The sequence below is a fragment of the Loxodonta africana genome, chromosome 5 (assembly GCF_030014295.1).
Source record: "Loxodonta africana isolate mLoxAfr1 chromosome 5, mLoxAfr1.hap2, whole genome shotgun sequence".
Lineage (NCBI taxonomy): Eukaryota > Metazoa > Chordata > Mammalia > Proboscidea > Elephantidae > Loxodonta > Loxodonta africana.
Window position 1 is genome coordinate 114,948,742 of NC_087346.1, and position 22,760 is coordinate 114,971,501.

Sequence of the window (22,760 nt, forward strand, 5' to 3'; positions counted from 1 at the left end):
TACATCTGTGATTTTCTGTTAATTTTCATGTGCCTGTCCATGCCTAGATGATGAATTCTGATTTCCTTTGTCATCCTCATCAAAATACTAAATACACATTAATAAATCATTTGTGCACATTTTTTATTGCTCAAATTGTTTCTTTTCACAGAATTCAACAAGTCCACCACTTAAGCTCTCAAATGTGGAACGGATTACAAATGTACAGATTTTGATTTTATTTTGTATCTTAATTGCCATGTCTCTTATCTGTTCTGTGGGCTCAGCCATTTGGAATCGAAGGCATTCTGGGAAGGACTGGTATCTCAATCTAAACTGTAAGTGTTAAAGTTCCTGTTATTCTTTTTTTTTTTTTTCTTTCATTAAAGCGTGTATTTGTTTCACAATTGAGTTGATCTTGATTTATTTTGTGGAATTTCCTGTTTCTAAAAAGAAGACCTTACTGCAGAGGTAACTGGGCATTTAATCTTTATTTTTTAATGAGATTTTCAGTAAAAGAAAAAAAATAGAATCCCTAAAAACATAATGAGCACTCCCTGGTAGTATAAAATGTTTGGTAAATATACTCATTTAACATGAAATTGTTGTTTAAAAATATTTTTACACAGGTAGTTAGATAACTGGTAAGGAAAGCAGATTATTTGTAAAGGAGATTATAAATATGCTTATTTTTTAAAGCACCAAACAGTAGTTTACATGCTTTAAAAAAATATTTAAATTGAATGTACTTTCATATGAACTCATGACTAAGGTCAGTTCTGTGTTAATGGTCGTCTTGCAGCGTTTATGCTTTTACTGTTGTGGTGGTCATTAGCCCTCAGGATATTTCTCGGAAGTGACTTTGCATTTCCATTTGATGAGTACTTAGCCGGTAAATACTTAATTTCCAAAAGTGTGCAAATTGTAGTAAAATCTTGTAGCAAAAACATATAAATATTATTGTTTTTCACTTATTTTTATTACATTTATTTAGCTTTTTGCGGCTATTCCAAATTGTACAGCCATTGATTTGCTACTTGAACATTTGAACTGTTATTACTATCATCAATGTGTGTCTTTACATACTTTATAATATACCTTGGATAAGTTTTTGCTTTTCATTATTGTGGAGGAAGAGTATAACTTATGTAGGGCTGTTAGTACTCATGGTTTGGATTGTTTTTGCTACTGTTTTGTTTGTTTGCTTGCTTTAAATTGGACATGCATTTCAGGAATTTTTATAAAGGTGATTCTACCCAATAGAGATTTTACATTTCTAAACCCTCAGTGTTGTCCTTAATATCTCAAAATGTTCTGTTTGAAACAGGATTTTAAATACTTTCACTTTCAGTACCATTTTGCAGTTCTTAATAGGATTAACAATAAATTAGATACAAATAATATTATTCTACCTTGAAGAATATATTTGAGACTAAAGATATGTCATCAGCATATTTTGCCTCCCAAATTATCTAGATATGCTATATAATAAAGAAAATTCTTTGTATGTGAAAGTTTTGGTCAATGCAAATAAAATATAAAATTGTAAGTGACATTTTCCCAACTCCTCCAACAGATGGTGGCGCTAATAATTTTGGATTGAATTTCTTGACCTTCATCATCCTTTTCAACAATCTCATTCCTATCAGCTTGTTGGTTACATTAGAAGTGGTGAAGTTTACCCAGGCATACTTCATAAATTGGGTAAATTTAAATTACTGTTGTTTTCATGACCCTAAGCATACATATCGTCATTTTTCCTATGATAAGGTCATTTGAGCTTTCAGAAAAAAATATTATATCTACCTTTTATACTACAAGGAGCCCTGGTGGCACAATGGTTAAGAGCTTGGATGCTAATCAGAAGGTCAGTGGTTCAGAACCCACCAGCTGCTCCTCGGGAGAAAGATGTGGCAGTCTGTTTCCACCTGTCCTATAAGGGTTGCTGGGAGTTGGAATCGACTTAATGGCAGCAGGTTTATTGACTACAAGATGGATTTCAAAATATTTTTGAGCCTAATATAATGGTAACAAAATTCCCCATCTTCTAATCATGCAGGTTTATAGACCAGACATCCTGGGGAAAATAGGTCTTTAGTTCAAGAAACTTATTTTGTGTTACATAGTGGTCGGGTCAAGGGGGAAAGGTGAACCATGGTATTTGTAGTCAAAATATATGGATTAGAGTTCTGTTTTGATATTTACTAGCTGAGTGAACTTTGCTGAGCCCCTTGACTTCTTTGAGATGTATTTTCTGGTACACTAACATGGGGATGATAAAATGCTTTATCTGTGTCTCCTTGTGGTTGTATGGGTCACAGGAATCTTGGGATACAGCCAAGAGCTGCATAAACAATTGAGCACTATACAAATCACACTGTATTCACTACTTTGGTAAATTAATTCACCTCAATTCTCAATTTCTTAATTCGGTGGTAAAAGATCACCATAATTCAGAAATATAAAATGAGCTGCAGGATAGCTTATTTTGTGCAGAAGATGTATTGCTGAAAAATGTGTAATAAAATTTATATGAATTCATTTGAAGGAGTCCCGTTTATAGAAATAATAAGGTAACTCATTATGAAAGTCAAATAACTAGTCTAACAATTATTTTTCATTTGGGTTTTCAAAAATAACATTTGTTTGAAATAATTATCTGATTGTAGTATTAGATGAAACTAGTAGGCTTATTCTTTTCAACCACCTATCTGATATACATAGATTTTATAAGGTTTCTAACAGATGAAGAAGCCCTGGTGGCACAGTGATTAAGAGCTCAGCTGCTAACCAAAAGGTTGGCAGTTCAAATCCACTGGCCCCTCCTTGGAAACCCTATGGGGCAGTTCTACTCTGTCCTATAGGGTCACTATGAGTCAAAATGGACTCAATGGCAATGGATTTGGTTTTTGGTTTTTTGACAAATGGAAGACTGATTTTCCAGTCTTAACTTACATGGCAGCTTCTTCCTGTATGGAAATTAGACTAGCAACTGCCTTCCTTTTTTTCTGATTCTACCCAGTGAGTCTGTTATGAAAATATCTAATCTTGTTTCTAAATGATTGCCTTGCAAAACATTGGAACTCAGATATCATGCCTATTTTTCTGTCATATTCCCCCTTCCCAGCTAAGTTTCTGTCATCTCCTCCTATTCTTCATTTGATGTGATTTCCAGAGTAATGGCCATTCTAGTCACTTTTCTGACCCTGACCCAGTTGGTTAATATCCTTCTTAAAACATGGCACTTAAAACTGAAGAGCCTATTCCAGAAGTAATATTGATCGGCCTAGAATACAGATGTGAGAGAGATTAGCTTTGATTTAGATTTTGGCCTTTTATTTGAGATTTCAAAATAAGTAAACTATAACCTTGACTTGCCAGTAAAGTGTTCTATAGAAAATATTTATTTTCATAAGATAATATAGTCAAACCCACTTATTACTAGGTATAAGGCAAGTACAAATTTTCATAAAACTATAACTTTTTGTTTTTAAGAAGTACTTTTTTTGTGCTTCCAAGTATAGATAGTGCAAGAAACTTAGCTAAGAAAGTTCCAGATAAAATCTGTTAGGTAACTTTTCCCTGACTTTCCTTAACTTTTTCTGAGGTAACTTTATAAAATCTCTTAGGTAACTTGGCCAAGAAAGTATAATCAGATAAAGTCTCTTAAGTAATCCCCCTAAAAGGAGTTTAGAGACCTAATTATTTGAGCAATATTTAGTTGCTGCTTTTTTAGCTCTTTTTCTTAAGCGCTTATCTTGTGTCAGACACCATAGAGGTCATTTCACATGTGCTTTTGTTTAATCTTTACAGTAGGTCTAATAAATGGTGGGAGGATAGTAAACCTAGGTTGCTTGATACAAAGACATGCTGTAGGTCCACAGTGTTCTACCCTTAATGTGAAATATAATAACTATACATTGAACACTTTTCAGGGAAATCATCAAAAATGGTGTTGGTATGGCAGTATATGAGTGTAGTTACATATATTACTCACCAATTAAACAATGACCTATGAAAGAATGAAGATAATTGTTTTCTTTTAAAGTTTCATCCGGTTCCTGGTACACAGCTCTATTCAGTGCTTTCTTTGATTTTTTTTTTTTTTTTTAAGGATCTCGACATGCACTATGAACCCACAGACACTGCTGCTATGGCTCGGACATCTAATCTGAATGAGGAACTTGGCCAGGTAGACTCCATTTTTTGTCGTTGTGCTGAATTGAAAGTTAGATTCAGTGTAATTTCTGCCTTATATGATAACCTAAGATGAATTGACAGCCTCTAATTTTCTATTATTTGAAAAATTAGCATTAAGTACATTTGCTAGTACATGACTGATAGTTTTCAATTTTAGCAAATAAAGTTTTAAAAATGCTATTTAAAGCAGATATCACTCTTAGGATAAAAGATACGGCAGAAGCCTGTGGATGTCCCTCAGTATACAGTCTGATTAGTAGTTAAAGTATTGGCTATTTGTGGGTTATAAATATAGTACAGGTACTCCCCGACTTACAAGGTATTCAGGGTACGATGAATCGCACTTAATGACCATCCATTTTTTGTTTTTGTTTTTGTTTTTGTACATCTTGTCATTAGTAATATGTACTACATACAATGTTGAAACATGTCATTTGCTGATGCTGTCATTCTCAGATACTCACTCTCAGATGTTCAGTTTTATGATTTACTGTTCAAAACACTATAGTATGGCACGCTATGGCCTTGTCTACAGTGAAATCGATGTCGGTGTTGGCAGTAGTAACGGATAGAAAGCTGGGCTGTGTTCAACTCTAACGAGCATGCTCCAAGCATTTGATCAGGGTAATACGATAAAAGAGATGGTTGGAAAATCGTCCGTATGGCAAGAATGCTGAATTTAGAACTCGATATCACTGTTGTGGAACAGCTCATAGATCACAAAGTAGGGGAACTGACTGATCAAGACTGAATGGATTTTGAAGAGGAAAGGAATACTGAAGAAGAAAGAAATAATGAAGAGAATGGAGAGAAGTTGTCAAAAGATTTTACATTGAAAAGATAAGCTGAAGTTTTTTTTCTAAACTATACTGGGGACTTCAGTTGCTTGAAAACATGGACCCAAATGCTGATCGCTTTGCTAAAGTCAATAGGCAGATCCAGGAAGCAGAGAAATGTTACCATGAAATATATGAAGAAAAAAAAGAAAAGGACCATACAGACAACTCTCACTAATTTTCTGACTAGAAACGCCATCCCCATTCCCAGGAATAATCCGGATGATCCAGAACCTTCCACAAGTGATTACCACAACTTACAAAATGCCAACTTCATACAACTCTTCTTCATCATCAGAGTAAATTTTTACGATTTGTGTGTTTTTTATACATATAAGTTTTAAAATATATCTAAGTTTATATGCAATGTTTCCAACCCCCAAAGACAAAAAGATCAGATTTATAAAGAAACTGATAATAAAAGGCAATAATAATGAAAACTAAAAAACAAATGAGGCATTCGACTTTTGTTTGAACTGACTTTCGATGGAGCCATTGGAATGGAACCCCGTCGTAAATCGGGGACTGCCTGTATTCACATTTCTCATAGCTTTGACCTAAGAAGGAATGACAAATTCATCAATGAAGTTGTGTGAGTCTGAGTCTAACAGTAGTCGAATAGGAATTTTAGATTTGTATTTCATACTATACTGATACATGTCTATATATTTGTAACCCATTTATCCATGCCAGCTGAGAAATATATATACATATTTTTGGGGGGTTTGGGGGCATCATTGCTATATGCCAACTCCTAACTTTTCAGATAGCATTTAGGCCAAAATTAATCCTTTTTTAATCAGTTTAGGTGTTGATGAAGCTAACTGCACAAGCTGTCTTCAATTCTACAATTGTTATGTTAAGATGTTTTAGTGCTCTATTAACGTTAAGTAGCAGTAGTGGCACTTTCTAATGCAAATTATGAAAATTTTAGTAAGGCAGATTTCTGTATGACTATAGCCTTGGTGGCACAGTGATTAAGAGCTCTACTGTGAACCAAAAGGTCAACAGTTCAAATCTGCCAGCCACTCCTTGGAAACTGCATGGGGTAGTTCTACTCTGTTCTGTAGGGCTGCTATGAGTCAGAATTGCAAAGGCAATGGGTTTGATTTTTTTGGTTTGGTTATAGTTTTTCTAATATCTTGATATTCTTTAGTATTTATATATGAAATGATTCATTGCTAAAATAATGAAAACATAGTAGGATGTATTTCTTGATGAGTGCAGAAAGCAGTTAATAGCTGGTGCCCCTCCAATGATAACTAAGTTGGAAAAAAAAAAAAGTGAAATTTTAAAGATTTTTTTCCTCTGTAATAGACTGGCATAAAAAGACGTGAAATTTTAATGAGAATTTTTTTGAACTTTTTTAGGTTAAATACATCTTTTCTGACAAAACTGGCACCCTGACCTGCAACGTAATGCAGTTTAAGAAATGCACCATTGCAGGAGTTGCTTATGGGTGAGTTCTTCTCCTTTAATTAGAATATAAAATGTACATTTAATTACAGTTTCGTAATTAGTTTGGTACATTTGGGAGCGTTCTACTTATTAGCAGGGATTTTTAATCTAGAAAACAATTGTTTTAATTCAACACCCACATATATTTTGTATTTTATAACTTGGTATTGTTTTCATTTGGAATTACCTGTCACGTGGGGCTCTGCCTAATAATTGTTTCAGTGTTTAGTTTCATTGAAGGTCTCTATCTGGCCCTAGTAAGAAGGTACAAACATAGTGCTACTGTACATTGTCATGGATAGCCCTGGTGGCAAAGTGCTTAAAGAGCTTGGAGCTTGTCATAAAGTCAGAGTACAACTTGCATGTGGTGAGAAGAATGCAGTCTGTCATTGGGCAGTTTTCAAGTTAAAATATTTATTATCCCTTTGATTTTTTTTGTTGTTTGTTTATTTCCTTTTATCATCTCCCCCCTTTGCAGTCACGGAGCAATCTAAAATTCTGATGGTGGGAAGGAGGCAGGGCCACGAAACTCTTAATTCCAAGTGATAATGAATATGTCACAAGCTTTTATTGGGTTATTAATGTCCTTTAGAATGTGCTTATTGATCACACATTTATTTCCTGCTTCCAGATGTGTTTGACTAAACTCTTAAAAAGCATACTACTTTTTGAAATACATTATGTGGCAGTGTGAGAAAATTAATTTCTAGGAAACACATGATCATATGGTGAAGCACCGTCCTTGTTGATGGGCATTGGCCTAGATCCAATTTTCCAACTATCCTTATCTGCAGGTGAGACTGGTAAATATCAGTCTCTTAGCCATACTAGCATGGGCACTTGTGTTCAGGTTTTCTGGATTGCACCCTTTCTAACCCACCACCTCTGTCTCCTAGCAGGAGGCCAGTACAAAAATAGCATATGGAATATTGAAAATGGCTTAGTTAAAAACTATAAAGAAGTAATCATTTGGTGAAAAATTCTAAATATGTTTGCTTACTTTCATACACAGAGTCTACAAAGAGAAACAGATTGAGGCAGATATCCTTGTTCTTTGGATTAGGAGAGAGGGGCGACTAAAAATGACTTCAAACTATGTGTATAAATGAGGCTAAAACAACAGTTGATTGAATGACCTTCACACTGTGAAAACAGGTTATTGATGTAAGAGATATATGTACTATTTCCAGACCTAGATACTGTTTTGCTTCGTTCTTTATCTGAAGCTCTCTTAACTCCCTTACACAAAAAGAGGCTCTTCTCACCCCTTACCTCCCAATCTTAGTTGCTACAGGTCACATTGTTTGGTCAAGCTAGTAGAGCAGCAGAGTTGCAGTCACACTTTTTGACATCTTGTATATTCTACCCACAGTTGGCCCAGAGGAGAGAAGGAAAGCCCACTGTGATTGTAGAGTTTATTGTATTATACGTGCTATAGGATTTGTGGTGGTTTCTTTTTACACACATTCTGCATTCATTGATGAATTTTATTCCTAGAGTGATCTGTTTGGGAATTGGCATCCTTATACTTTGTGCAATTTCCAATTGAATTATACAAGTTCTTCAAATTAGTAACTATTGCTTGTGAACTTATCAGAAGAGAATGTTAAAATGAGATGTAGCCTCTCTTTTCCTCTGCCTTTTATTAGATTTTATTTTTTCTTATTCTTGGAACAGGTCCTAAACACTCCTAGACAGTAGTTCTGAATAGCAGTGTTTTTCTTGGTCTATTAATAATATCATCATTAACAGCCGTTATAGGAAATGGGGAGCCCTGGTGGTGCAGTGGTTAAGAGCTATGGCTTCCAACCAAAAGGCGGGCAGTTTGAATCCACGAGCCGCTCCTTGGAAATCCTATGGCGCAGTTCTACTCTGTCCTATAGGGTTGCTGTAAGTCAGAATTGACTTGACAGCAGTGGGTTTTGGTTTCTTTTTTTATAGGAAAAGGTGAGTTTAGAGACCTGTAAATATTAAAGTAATATTAAGAGTTAAGTATTGTCATCATGTAGATTAAGTTCATCATGTAGATCAAGTTCTCAGTGAAACAGATTTCTTCTTGGGAAGTAACATTTCATAATGTTAGGGTACAGTCCAATCAATAAGCTGTAAGAAATGAGTTCTAGTCCTAGCCTTGTCACTAATTTGCCGTGAGACCGTAGACAATTCCTTTTCAGATGTTCCTGAGTCTTTAAATGGAAGACAGTGAGGCCAGATGATCTCTAGGGTCTCTTTTCAGATATAAAATTATTCCAACATGTTTAAAAAAATTAAAAAACAGGAGTTCCTTTGTTTGTAATTATTAACTATAGAAACAGAAATATGCTTCCCCTTTGGATGATATATCAGGGTTTTAAGAATACCAGGAGCCAACTTGAATAAAACTAGTTGTTAAACTGCTTCCAATAATCACATATTGTGTGTGTATGTGCTTTTAAGCATCCTTTACACTGACTGAGTTTTTATCGGCATTCCCTCCCCCAAGCTTCCTGTATCTAGTGAGGTTTGGAGTGTCAGCATTATAGAGTTGTTGACATACAAGGCTTTGGAGAAACCATGACTTCAGACTGCTCAGATGTTTTCAGTCAGGGACACACCACTGCTATTTAATTCCAGCCAGTCTCCACAGGGGAAAAAGTAATTACTGTCAACTACCTTTCTGTGGGAATTTCCTCTGGGCACTCTTCGGTTATAGGAACCTAGACAGGGCAATGACATGGTTTTGTTATCCCGTTTGCCCTATAGCCATGTTCAACAGTTAATAAGGGAACTATGATATAAGTGCATTTCCAGCCCCAGCCAGAAAAAAGCATGGTGTTTATCCCTCCAGGAGATGGTCAAACAGAGGTTTAAATTAATACAAACTTTTATCCACTAACGATTGCCCTTGAGGTTACAGTTTCATAGCTGGTCTTCTTTGGCATTTTTAAGAAGTAAGGAGCTGTTTTATCCTAGATAGAGCCAAAGGTGAGTACTGTTGAGTTTTATCAGTTAGAAAGACGAGACTTGAAGCCTTCTGGTGGTATAATCTTTATTTCTGTGTATCCTGTAAGTTTGTAAGAAGATAGTGTTAAACACTTAAAATACTGCTTCAAAAATTTAATCTTAGTAAAATTTCTCTCATTTCACATTACCTTTGCTCCAAATTGGATTCATGATGGGCAAGAAAATAAAAGATCTGTGCACGTTTTCAGATGATGATTGTTTTGTAGAGAACAACTTTGTACCAGATACACTGTTCTCAAACTCATTAGCTTATTTCATTATATCCTTTTTTCATGGAACAGTCGTATTTAAATGTAAATGAGTTGTGTATCATTTTTCAGTTTAACTTATTAAAAAAAAAATATATACAAACTAAAAATTCTACTGCTAAACATTTACTCAGGTATCGTTTCAGCAAATTCTTCCTAGAGGAGTAAGTCAGTTTTATTACCATTACTTGAATACCAGGAAGAGCTAAGCAAGCTTCTATGTTTAGTGGCTAGGAGTGTCTCATTGCAGTGAAGATTCTGGGATGTAATCTGACAGCATTTTGTTTAGTGGCAGATTTGCTAGAAGGATCAGCTACTGCTTTAGCCCTGAGAAGAGATTCATTAGGAGAGAGACACCACAACGATTATAATATGTAGCGCTAGTATCTAGACTATAACCAACAAGTTTATCTTACTACTCATCAAGACTAGTGGCAGAAGCTGGTAAACACCACTTATTCGTTTACTCAGGTACCTCAACAAATGTTTATCAATCACCTTCTATGTACGTGGCATTCGTTAGATGATGGGAATCAGGAGACCTTCACTCCGTTCCTGCTCTCAGCCTTACTGGGGGTTAATGGATATTAACCAAGTAATCGTACAGACAAATATAAAATTTTAACACAGTGTATACGCCTATGTGATTTAGTGGATTGGATCTAATTAGGGAAGTTCCTGAATTCTAATGCTGCCTGAGAATACTTTAGCTGACCTCTAAGGATGATAAATTTGATTAAGAACTTCTGAGGCAGATACAACAGCACATACCTGCAAACATACCAGAACTACTAGAGCTGCAATCGCGGGGGCAGACTCATGCAGGCAGGGTCAGTAACAGGTGTGCAGGTTACCTGCTGCTCGTCACACTCTGGATGAAACCAAAAAACCAAACCCATAGCATCAAGGTGATTCTTACCTGCAGTGAGGTAGTGCTTCAGCACAATGGGAAAGGGACTCTCACCTTTGGGCTTGGGGCTGTTAAGCTTCATGACTACTGGAGCACCAACCTCTCCCCTGATGCCAGGATCAGGGCCTGAGGTACAACAGCAGTGAGAACCAGCAGGACCTTGGCTCAGTGTTTGTTGCTTGAGTAGTGCCAGGCCCTCCTCTGGTTCAGTCATGGGGCTAAAGCCCAAGCCTTGAGATTGACCAGAAGCGATTGCCTTGAGCACTGGGCTGTAGCCAGTTTCCACAGAGCTTTGCAGTAGGCCAACTCCTTTTCTGGTAGTCCAGCCCACAAGGGGACTGGTTACCCTTACCTCCCAAGCATATAAAAAGAAAGCCCTTTGGTAAGGAAGAGAATAGTGAGTAAAAGGGACCACCTCCAGTGTGAAGATTACCAATATTGCACTGCAGCAGTTTAATGTTTTGGAGGTACCTTGGAGTGATAAGGTCCATGTTGTGACCAGGTTGGTAAAAGGTTAAAGAGAGTGGAGTGGACATTTACAGAATAAAGGATCCCATGAGTTTTCAACAAAGTTTATCGTGTATTTGTCCAAACAACAGTGGCCTTACATTTTTATGAACTTCTCATTGTAAAAGCTCTGTATCTAATAAATTTAATTTAAAGGAAAAATATCAAATGAGCATATATAAGAAATGGTAAATAAGGAAATTTGTTGTGTACCTTGGGCCACACTGGTTGAAATGAAATCTATACATTGATCAGACTTTCCTAGTGCTCAAATGAGCTAATGGATAATATTAAAGTATTTTGCTGTTTAAAGCAACAGTTGCTTTAATTAGTGAATTAGGGCTTAAATGAAAAATTTTGACTAGTCATTCATCTTTTAAAAAGTGGTTTCATTTAATAATAGAAATGAAGTTAACATTTATGCTTATATACTACTTTAAAGAACCATCACCTCATGGTAGTCAAAGTTACTTCTGAAATGTATTTGGCACATTTTATCAGTGTAATAGTTTATTCCTAAGTATTAGCATGTTTACTTCATTAAATCACTTTATTCTGATTATGCAGTATATATGATTGATTTTTCCATTGGCTTTAGCGAGAATTTAAACTGCTAAATTCACGTATTTCCTAGAAACACTGAATTCTGTGCCTAACTCAGTAAATTTCTTGGTGCAGAGGCAAGTTGGTAATTTCAGTTATAGGATAATTTTGTAAATCTGCTTATGTTACCATAAATTATCATGTTCTACTTACTATACTAACTGCCATTCTTTTAGAATCAACTAAAAGTTCTTTTTCCTAACTTTTTGGAGAGCCATACTTCTTTTATTCATGCTTTTGTTTCCAGCCTTTCTGTGATTACTTTTCCTCTCTTTCCGTTCCTCCTCTTGCTCTCTGTGAAGCCATGTCCCTGAGCCTGAGGAATATGGCTGCTCTCCTGATGAATGGTAAGCTGTGAACCTGTCTGTCTCTTCGTTTATTCCTGTGGAATGTTTGCATTCTGTTGTTTGGTTGGACACATTTCACTACTTTTGGAAAAAAAAAAAAAAATTACTGGCTAGGTAGGGTGACAATGCTGTAAAGTAGGCATTTCTTGAAATTTGCTGAATATCTTTGATCTTCTATTGAATAACCTTTAGTCATTTTATAAACATTTAGTTTAAAGGTTAGCTCGCTAGAGTTTTATATTACATATATATAATATAGTTTGTAATTATCAATTCCAGAGTCCTGGGCTATGTGGACTACTTTAGAATTTCCCTTAACCAAAAAAACCAAACCTGTTGCCATCGAGTCGATTCCAACTTATAGCTATTGAATGAAGAGTTCGGCTGCTACCCAAAAGGCTAACAGTTCGAATCTACCAGGTGCTCCTTGGAAACCCTATGGAGCAGTTCTACTCTGTCCTATAGGGTCCCTGTGAGTCAGAAGGGCAGCTAGTTTGGTTCTAGCTCTTAAAGCTTTCCTGTGTTTTTAGCTCAGCACTGCCACCTTCTGTCACTATTTATACTCTCTACAAAGCTACAGAAAGTTCTATTGCAGCATACCTGGTAGTGGAAATTTCCTTTTACATTTCTTTTCATCAATTTAATAAGTCTATTTGGAAGCTGGGAAATGAACTTTTTTAAATGTCCGTGACAAATATTGGAAGACTATGCTACCAAGGGCCACAATTAACTGGAATATGATGCATTATAAAATAATTAAAGACTATTTTATAGGCTTGATTTGAACACTTTCCATTTTTTGGTCTGTTTCACATTAAAATCCCCTCCCTCCATGGATTTCCATTTTCATCTACTATATTTAAAAAAAAAAAAACCCGATTGCCATCAAGTGAATTCCGACTCATAGTAGAACTGCCCCATAGAGTTTCCAAGGGGCGCCTGGTGGATTCGAACCACCAACCTTTTGGTTAGCAGCCATTGCACTTAACCACTACATCACCAGGGTTTCTATACTATATATTTCTTTTGATATTATTTCTATCATTCATCGTGATTTATTGGTAAGTGAAATTTTAGAAAATGGGTTTCTTTAATGCTTTAGAAAACATTATAACTTTACAAGTTGTTATGCTTTTATTTTCAGTAAATCACTGAGTAAGCCACATTTCTAATATACCTGAAATTCTTTAATATTTTTCAACCTGGAGTTTATTTCAGGACAGTGGAGATTTGGTAAAAAAATTTGCGGTAAACCTCGTAATAATAACAGAGACAGGTGTTTAGTTAGAGCTGACAACTCCTGAGTTATCTCTTGTAAGCTCATCACTTGGCGTGCCGTACATTTTGACACCTACACACAACTGAATCATTTTTAGCATTTTTTAAATGTGCCAGAGCAGCTCACTGTTGGTGGATAATTCAAGATTAATGGTGTTATTTAACTAATCTGTTATTTAAGCCTTTGAGAATGTAGTTTAAAATTTGACTGTATCTTTATGTTGTTTTTCTGTAACATTAATTCTTTTAATTTTAAACATAGTTCATTAATGTGGAATTGATACACGTTTTCTCTACGGTATCAATTATTCCTAACAGAAGGAATGTGACTTCACATTTTTTTAAGATTGGATGAAAATGTTAAAAATGGGTGTTCATTTACTCAGGTCATTTAAAATATTACACTTTCATTTTTTTTTTTTTAATAAACATTAGGGAAGGCTTTTGCTACCTTTATAGTAACGTGATCTTTATCTTACATATATACTCAAATTCTCCATCTATAGGATAGTTATCTGTGAGGCTACAAAGAAGAGGGGACAACTGTTTCTTGACCTTCTACTCTGTCCTTTGCAGTGGTCAAAGATGGTGGATTTTGGACTCGGACTGCCTGAGTTCGGATCCTGGTACTGGTGCCCTTGAACAAGTTACCTAAGCCTCTCCACCTGAGTGTCTCATCTAGTAGAATGTGATAATAGCAGTAGCTGCATCATGGGGAGAGATTTGAATGAGCTGTTTCTAGAGTGCTTAGACTAGTGCCTGGGCATAGAAGCCCCCAGTGAGTGTTAGCTCTATGTCTCTCACTTAACCCTCGCGACGTATTTGAGGAGTTGTTATTGATGCTGCTGTTTTTAAAATGGTGAAATTTAGGCAAAGAAGCTAATGAGTAAATTGCCCCCAAATTAATGCAACCAGTAAGCTTGGAAGGAGCCCTGGTGGCACAATGGTTAAGCGATCAGCTGTTAACTGAAAAGTTGGCAGTTTGTATCCACCAGCTGCTCTCTCCGCAGGAGAAAGATGTAGCAGTGTACTTCCATAGAGATTATAGCCTTGGAAACGCTCTGGGGCATTTTCTATTCAGTGCTATAGGAGTGCTGAGAATCAGAATGGACACAACAACAACTAGCTTGGAAGCCAGAGTTAAAACCTAGCTTAGCCTGGTTATAAAGTATATGTTTGTTATACTACATTCTACAGACTTTAAAGAATGGCTGCATTCAGAACACAAGACGCTTTGCAGTTTTGAGGTCATTTTATTTTCTCTTTGTTTCTTTCTCATTTTGTTGAGATAGCAAGAGCAGGGAAAATTTGACTGAAGAAAGTTAGCACAGGAGACACAACCTTGACTATTCATTAGTCCACCTCTGCTCAGTCTCTCAATTGGTTTCATATTGCCAGTGAAACCGAAATCAAAAATCTGATCCTGGTTGAATCCTGTGCTCTAGGCACCTGACCACATCTCCATGCTGCTGGTCATTAGAGTAAGTAAAAGAGAGTAGACGACTCTGTAAATCCAAAGTTGCTTCTGAAAATACGTTCCCATCTGGCTGTTCAGCAGCTTCACCTTTCAGTGTGAAGTCTGTTAAATTTTATATGTAGTGTTGTTGTTGGGTGCCGTTGAGTTGCTTCCAATGCCTAGCGACCCAGCATACAACAGAAAGAAACACCGCCCAGTCCTGTGTAGTCCTCACAGTCATTGCTACGTTTGAGCCCATTGTTACAACCACTGCGTCAGTTCATCTCCATCTCCTTGAGGGTCATCCTCTTTTTCGCTGAACCTCTATTCTGTCAAGCACGATGTCCTCCAGGAACTGGTCCCTTCTGATAACATGTCTAAAGTATGTGAGATAAAGTCTCAAAATCCTCACTTCTAATGAGCATTCTGGCAGTACTTCTTCCAAGACAGATTTGTTTGTTCTTCTGGCAGTCCGTAGTATATTCAATATTCCTTGCCAACTCCATAATTCAAAGGCATCAATTCTTCTTTGGTTTTCCCTATTCATTGTCCAGTTTTTGCATGCATATGAGGCGATTGAAAACACCATGGCTTGGGTCAGGCGTGCCTTAGTCCTCAAGCTGGCATCTTTACTTTTTAACACTTTAAAGAGGTCTTTTGCAGCAGATTTGCCCACTATAGTACTTCTCTGCTGGGTTCGATAATTCATTGCAATGGCCACACAGACCTCATAGACAATACTCACGATTATGGGGTTTATTAGGGAACTAACAGGTTACAATTCAAATTTAGGAATGCTCAGGATATACAATTCTTCCATCAGGACACCTTTTCTCGGCCTTGCTCATAGGCACACCTCTCTAGCCCTTGGCCTCTGCCCTGCTCAGGCAAGTGTTACAAAGCTCTTTTAGCTCTGCTGGTAAGTGCCCAGAGGCATCCTACTCCACCAGCAAGCCTCCTGGCCAAAGGCACTCCTGCCCTGCTGTCTCCTGCTGTTTTTTCTCTGCCACTGCTTCTCAAGAGTTATCTCTCTCTCTCTCTCTGCCTCCTGGTTCCAAGAGCCTCTCGGCTCAGGGATCCTGGGTCCAAAGCACATGCTCTCTACTCCTGGCTGTTCTTCCTTGGTAGTGGCGGTGGATCCTGTCTCTGCTCTGAAATTGGCCCTTTTTAGCCAAGTGGGATGGCAAAACTGACCAGTTCCCTTGGTGGGCCACAGTTACCTTATTTGCACAGCCTCACCCTTTCACTTGGGTGAGAGTTACAAGATTATCACAAGAAAGGCCACACAAAAGCCATCCATCGCACCGCAAAATCCTTGACAACTTGTTTTTTTTCTGTTTGTCATGATGTTGCTTATTGGTGCAGTTGTGAGGATTTTTGTTTTCTTTATGTTGAGGTGTAATCCGTATTGTTTGATCTTCCTCAGTAAGTGCTTCAAGTCCTCTTCACTTTCAGCAGGCAAGGTGTGTCTCCTGCAAGTAATACCTATGGGCTATATATGTATTTTACTGCTCTATTGAACTAGTATTTGTCAACAAAAATGTCGAGTTAAAAGACACATAATATTTGACGCTTAAATGTATGTAGATTATTTTACATATTTAGATTTATTGGAGTTTGGAGGCAAACCTGTAATGTTTTATTAATCCTTTGAAACATACTCTGTGAACATTAAAATAACTAGATGATGATTGTAGCTCTGTTCTGTTAAAGTGCTATTAATAGAAATAGTTTACAGAGACGAAATCATTCCCAGCCAATAACTAATCAAAAATTGATACCCTTTTCTTGTTATTGCCAAACACTACCAGTTTACCTATGACCATGCAGGTTGGTTCCTTTCTATTAAGAATCTACCATTCTCTTAATTGATAGTATTAATATTTTTGTAATTTGAAAAAAAATTCATTCTCACAATCAATTTATTCTTATATCCTAAATATGCCTATTTTGTAAGGCTATATATTTCCATAATCATTTTTCCTTTTTCTGACTTTTAGTTTGGAAAATTTCAATCATAAACAAAAAGTAGACAGATTCACCCATTGCCTACCTTCAAGAATATGGACTTAAGGCCAATTTTTAATTTATCTATACCTTTCATCTACTACTATTTTGAAGCAAGCCTCAGATAAGTGTTATTTCAGTTTTTCTTAGCTAGTTATGTTCATAATTATTCTTTCTGATAGGTTTTTTTTTCCATTTTTTTAAATAAATGCTAATGATGGTGATTCTCCAGAAAAAAATGCCCTAAAATGCTCTGTGCTTAGTTTATTTGATTCTGCTGCGGGTTTTTAGTATTATCACAATATCCATGAGTTGTACTATTTTCCGGTCTTCTTTATTTTCTCATTTCAATCTGGTCTTTAATTATGTTTGGAATGAGTGGTATTTATTTATCCTGCTGCAAAGGCTAGGCTCACGAAAACATTCTCCCAGGTGTGGCTGTACAGTAATGAGACCTAACACATCCAAATTAGTGTTAGTCTTCAGAGAAGTCATCTTGGCAGGTGATTTATTTATTCCAGTGATGCTGACATTTCACAGTTGTTCGTGGACAAAAAGAGTTTCATTACTTTGGTCAAAATCAGTGTCTAATGAAAATATTATTACTGAAATCAACCATTCGTGCTTATTCACTGGACTAAGTAACAAATTACCCTTTCTAAAATTTAAATCTCTCTTCAGTGGATTTTGATTGGAAGCCAAGAAGGCCATTCAAAGCATGACGTGCAACTCTTTAAAAGAAAAAAAAAAAAACAGTGCTTTGCCATCGCATTGCTTTTATCTTCCTGTGTGCAACATATTTACTGGATATACTGGGTTATATATTTATGATCTGTAAATTTATTTTGTATGTACCCAGAACCTTGTATGTAGGGTGTGTATATATTTCAGATAGCTACATGGGTTTTATTGTTTCACATTTTTAAATTTTAATTTATTAAGTTCATAATGCATTAAAATGTTACAAATTCAAAGATGTAAAGAGAAAAGGTTTCCCTCCTATTCCTGTCTCATAGCCATCCATTCCCCCTTCTGAAGGCAGCAAGTGTAACCAATTTCACATGTATCCTAGAACTATTCTATGTATACACAAATGCAAGTATTTTTTCTCTCATATTTTTACAGAAGGTGAAGCATACTGTTGTTAGGTGCCGTCAAATTGATTCCAACTCATAGCAACTCTGTGCACAACAGAATGAAACAATGCCCAGTCCTGTGCCATCCTTACAGTCGTTGCTATGTTTTAGACCACTGTTGAAGCCACTGTGTCAATCCGTCTCGTTAGGGATTTTCCTGTTTTTCGCTGACCCGCTACTCTACCAAGCATGATGTCCTTTTCCAGGGCCTGATCCCTCCTGATAACACGTTCAAAGTATGTGAGACAAAGTCTCGCCATCCTTGCTTCTAATAAGCATTCTGGCTGTACTTTTTCCGAGACAGATTTGTTCGTTCTTCTGGCAGTCCATTGTATATTTGACATTCTTCACTAACACCATAATTCAGAGGTATCAGTTCTTCTTTGGTCCTCCTCATTCATTGTCCAGCTTTTACATGCATATGAGACAACTGAAAATATCATGGCTTGGTCAGACACACCTTAGTCCTTAAAGTGACGTCTTTGCTTTTTAACACTTTAAAGAGATCTCTTGTAGCCGATTTGCCCAATCCAGTGCATCTTTTGATTTCTTGACTGCTGCTTCCATGAGTGTTGATTGTGGATCCAAGTAAAATGAAGTCCTTAGCAACCTCAATCTTTTCTCTCTTTATAGTGATGTTACTTATTGGTCCAGTTTTGAGGATTTTTGTTTTCTTTATGTTGAGGTGCAATCCATACTGAAGTCTGTGGTGTTTGATCTTCATCTATAAGTGCCTCAAGTCCTCTTCACTTTCAACAAGCAAGGTTGTATCATCTGCATAACGCAGGTTGTTAGTGAGTTTTCCTCCAATCCTGATGCCCCATTCTCCTTCCTATAGTCCAACTTCTCAGATTATTTTCTCAGCATACAGATTGAATAAATGTGGTGAAATGATACAACTCTGACACACACCTTTCCTGACTTTAAACCAAGCAGTATCCCCTTGTTCTGTTTGAACAACTGCCTCTTTTTCTAGGTACAACTTCTTTATGAGCACAATTAAGTGTTCTGGGATTCCCATTCTTTGTAATGTTATCCATAATTTGTTATGATCCACACAGCCCAGTGCCTTTGCATAGTCAATAAAACACAGGTAGACATTTTTCTGGTGTTCTCTGCTTTTAGCCGGGATCCATCTGACATCAGCAATGGTATCCCTGGTTCCATATCCTCGTCTGAATCTGGCTTGAATTTCTGGCAGTTCCCTGTTGATGTACTGCTACAGCCGCTTTTGAATGATCTTCAGCAAAATTTTACTTGTTTGTGATATTAATGATATTGTTCGATAATTTCCACTTTCTATTAGTTTACCTTTCTTTGAGATGGGTACAAATATGGATCTCTTCCAGTTTGTTTTCCCCCATAGAGTCCTTTAGTATTTCAACTTAAGGCTTGAGTCTTCTTTCTTTCAGCTTGAGAAACACCGAGCATGTTCTTCCCTTTTGGTTTTCTATCTCCAGGGCTTTGCACATGTCATAATACTTCGTCTTCTCTAGTCACCCTTTGAAGTCTTCTGTTCAGCTCTTTTACTTCATCATTTTTTTGCTTTTGCTTTAGCTACTCAATGTACAAGGGCAATTTTCAGAGTCTCTTCTGACATCCATTTTGGTCTCTTCTTTCTTTCTTGTCTTTTTAATGATCTTTGGCTTTCTTCATGTACGATGTCCTTGATGTCATTCCACAACTTGTCTGGTCTTAGGTCATTAGTGTTCAGTGCGTCGAATCTATTCTTGAGATAGTCTCTAAATTCAGGTGGGATATATTCAAGGCTACACTTTGGCTCTGGTGGACTTGATTTAATTTTCTTTAACTACAACTTGAACTTGCATAGAAGCAGTTGATGTTCTGTTCTACAGTTGGCCCCTGTCCCCATTCTGACTAATGTTATTGAGCTTTTCCATCATCTCTTTCCACAGGTATAGTCAATTTGATGCCTGTGTTTTCCATCTGGTAAGGTCCACGTGTATAGCCACCATTTTTGTTGTTGAGAAAAGGTATTTCCAGTGAAGATGTCCTTGGTCTTGCAAAATTCTATCATGCGATCGCTGGCATCATTCGTATCACAAAGGCCATATTTTCCAACTACCAATCCTTCTTTGTTTCCAACTTTTGCATTCCAATCACCAGTAATTATCAATGCATCTTGATTGCTTGTTTGATCAATTTCAGACTACAGAAGTTGGTAAAAAAATCTTCAATTGCTTCATCTTTGCCCTTAGTGGTTGGTGCATAAATTTGTATAATAGTCAAATTAACTGGTCTTCTTGTAGGTATGCGGATATTACCCTATCGCTGACAGTGTTGTACTTCAGGATAGACCTTGAAATATTCCTTTTGAGGATAAACGCGACACCATTCCTCTTCAGTTTGTCATTTGCAGCATGGTAGACCATATGATTTTCTGATTCAAAATGGCCAATACCAGTCCATTTTAGCTCACGATTGTCCATGTCAGTCTTTATGCATTCCATTTCATTTTTAATGACTTCCGATTTTCCTAGATTCATAGTTTCTACATTCTGTGTTCCGATTATTAATGGATGATTGCAGCTGTTTCTTCTCATTTTAAGTTGTGCCACATGAACAAATGAAGGTCCCAAAAGCTTGACTCCATCCACATTTTTAAGATCAACTCCACTTTGAGGAGGCAGCTCTTCCCCAGTCGTCTTTTGAGTGCCTTCCAGCCTGAGGGGCTCATCTTCCGGCACCATATCAGATAGTGTTCCGCTACTATTCATAAGGTTTTCACTAGCCAGTTTTTTCAGAGGTAGACTGCCAGGTATTTCACCCTAGTCTGTCTTGGTGTGGAAGCTCAGCTGAAACCTACCCACGATGGGTTACCCTGCTGGTATTTGAAATATGTATAGCCAAGCTTCCACTATCACAGCAACATGCAAGCTACCACAGTATGAGAAACTGACAGACATCTGGTGGAACCATACTTTGCATACTGTTTTGTACCAGCTTTTCATTTAACAGTACGTGTTTGAGATTTTTCCATATTCCATAAAGAGCTTCCCATTTTTTGTATGGTATTCTGTTGTGAATGTGCAACCCTTAGATTGTTTCTGATCTTTTACTACTTAAAAAGTGCTTCAAAGAATAAATTTTTACATGCAGTATTTTGTACCAAGTAAATAATTACTATAAGCTCCTACACCTGGAATTACTGTATCAAAGGATATGTGCATTTTAAATTTTGATAGAAATTGCCCAATGATTGTTTTTAGAAGTTGCACCAGTTCACATTCTCACCAAGGATGTATGATTTAACTAGTTCTGCAGAGGAACCCTGGTGGCTCGGTGACTAAGACCTCAGGCTGCTAATCAAAAGGTTGGCTGTTGGAATCCACCAGCCGCTCATTGGAAGCCCTGTGGGGCAGTTCTTTTCTGTCCTGTAGGGCCTCTACGGGTTGGAATTGACTTGACGGCAACAGGTTTGTTTTTCCAGAATCACAACAGCATAGGGTTATCAGTTATTTTATTTTTTTGTCAAATTGATAGTGGAACACGATAACTATGTATAGATTTAAATTTCATTTCTCTCATTGTCTTTTGCCCGTTTTTCTGCTATGCAGTTGGTCTTTTTCTTATTGATTTGCAAGAATTCATTTTATTTCAGGGAAATTGGCCTTTATTATATTAGCTGAAATTTTTTTTCCCAATTTGTTTTTTGTCTTTTGACTTTGCTTGCACTAGTTTTTCTATATGGAAGTACTTAGCTTTATGCAGCCAGATTTGTTTTGTTTGTTTTCTGAATTATGTATGGTACTCAGGCCTTTCCCACTCCTACATTATCTTTTTTTAATTCTCCCATATCTTTAGGACTTTTATTAAATCTTTGATCTCTCTGGGGTTTGTTTTGATTTAAGGTGAAAAGTATATATTCATCTTTTTTTTTTTTTTCTGTTTCTACAGATGGCTATCTTATTGATATGAATTTTCAGTTTAAAAAAGTCATAGTTTGTAATGTCATATATGAAGATTGCTAATATTGATTAAGCCATATACTTTCTGACTTTATCTTAATTTTTATTGCTGTGGAAATGCTTCATTTTTGTATGTTGAGGAAATAATTATTTATAATATACTATAGCTTTTTAGTCTTGTCTTTGAGAAACTGCAGATTGTAAAGTGTGTGGGCTACCTGCTCATTGTTCTCCTTAACTGTTATTTCTCTGCCTTATTGCTTCTTGCAAGACACCATAATTTTTCTGTCTCCTGGTGAACAAAGTTCTACTTGGAAATGCCTAGGGAAGAAATTAAGAAAATGTTGATGTTGCCTTACAATTTTATTTGTGGGCAGTTTGCAAATTCATACAGCTTTGCCAACCGACAGGTTTCAAATGTTATTTATATTTTAATGCAGTTGGTTCTTATTTGTAATGGCATGAGCTTCCTAATTTTACACTTGTTTTTACTAAAAGTGAATGTTTTGTTAAACTTTGGAAATAAGTGAGGGAGCTCTGTGCCTGAGTCATCCAACCCGGGCTATCTGATCAGCCGATGGGTTGTTTATAGTTTTTCATGACTTTGGAAAGGAAGCGACTTTCTAGGGAAGTGTTCTTATTTAATTTTATCCATGATGGAAGCCTTCATTGGTGAATGGAGTTGGAATATGTCAGTGGAAATAGTTGAATTGGATATCTAGTGTTATTCCATTAAAATACATTTGAAATTTATATCAGTTATGTTAACTGTCATTTATGAAATGAAGGAGTTTACAGTGAGATTAGTAAGACATTCTTCAGATTTTATAGAGGCTTTTAGTGTAGAATTCTTTGAAAAGAAA

At 36.5% G+C, this 22,760-nt stretch overlaps 1 protein-coding gene across 4 annotated transcripts in view; it reads left to right on the forward strand.

Annotated features, from left to right (window-relative positions):
- Positions 1 to 22,760, forward strand: part of ATP8A1 (ATPase phospholipid transporting 8A1) — a 256,187-nt gene that overhangs the window by 81,244 nt on the left and 152,183 nt on the right. For all 4 annotated transcript variants that reach the window (XM_064285868.1, XM_064285867.1, XM_064285869.1 and 1 more), the window contains 4 exons: positions 152 to 317; positions 1,556 to 1,683; positions 4,094 to 4,171; positions 6,386 to 6,474. In XM_064285868.1, coding sequence (XP_064141938.1) covers positions 152 to 317; positions 1,556 to 1,683; positions 4,094 to 4,171; positions 6,386 to 6,474 — 461 coding nt within the window. The remainder of the gene's footprint in view (positions 1 to 151; positions 318 to 1,555; positions 1,684 to 4,093; positions 4,172 to 6,385; positions 6,475 to 22,760) is intronic.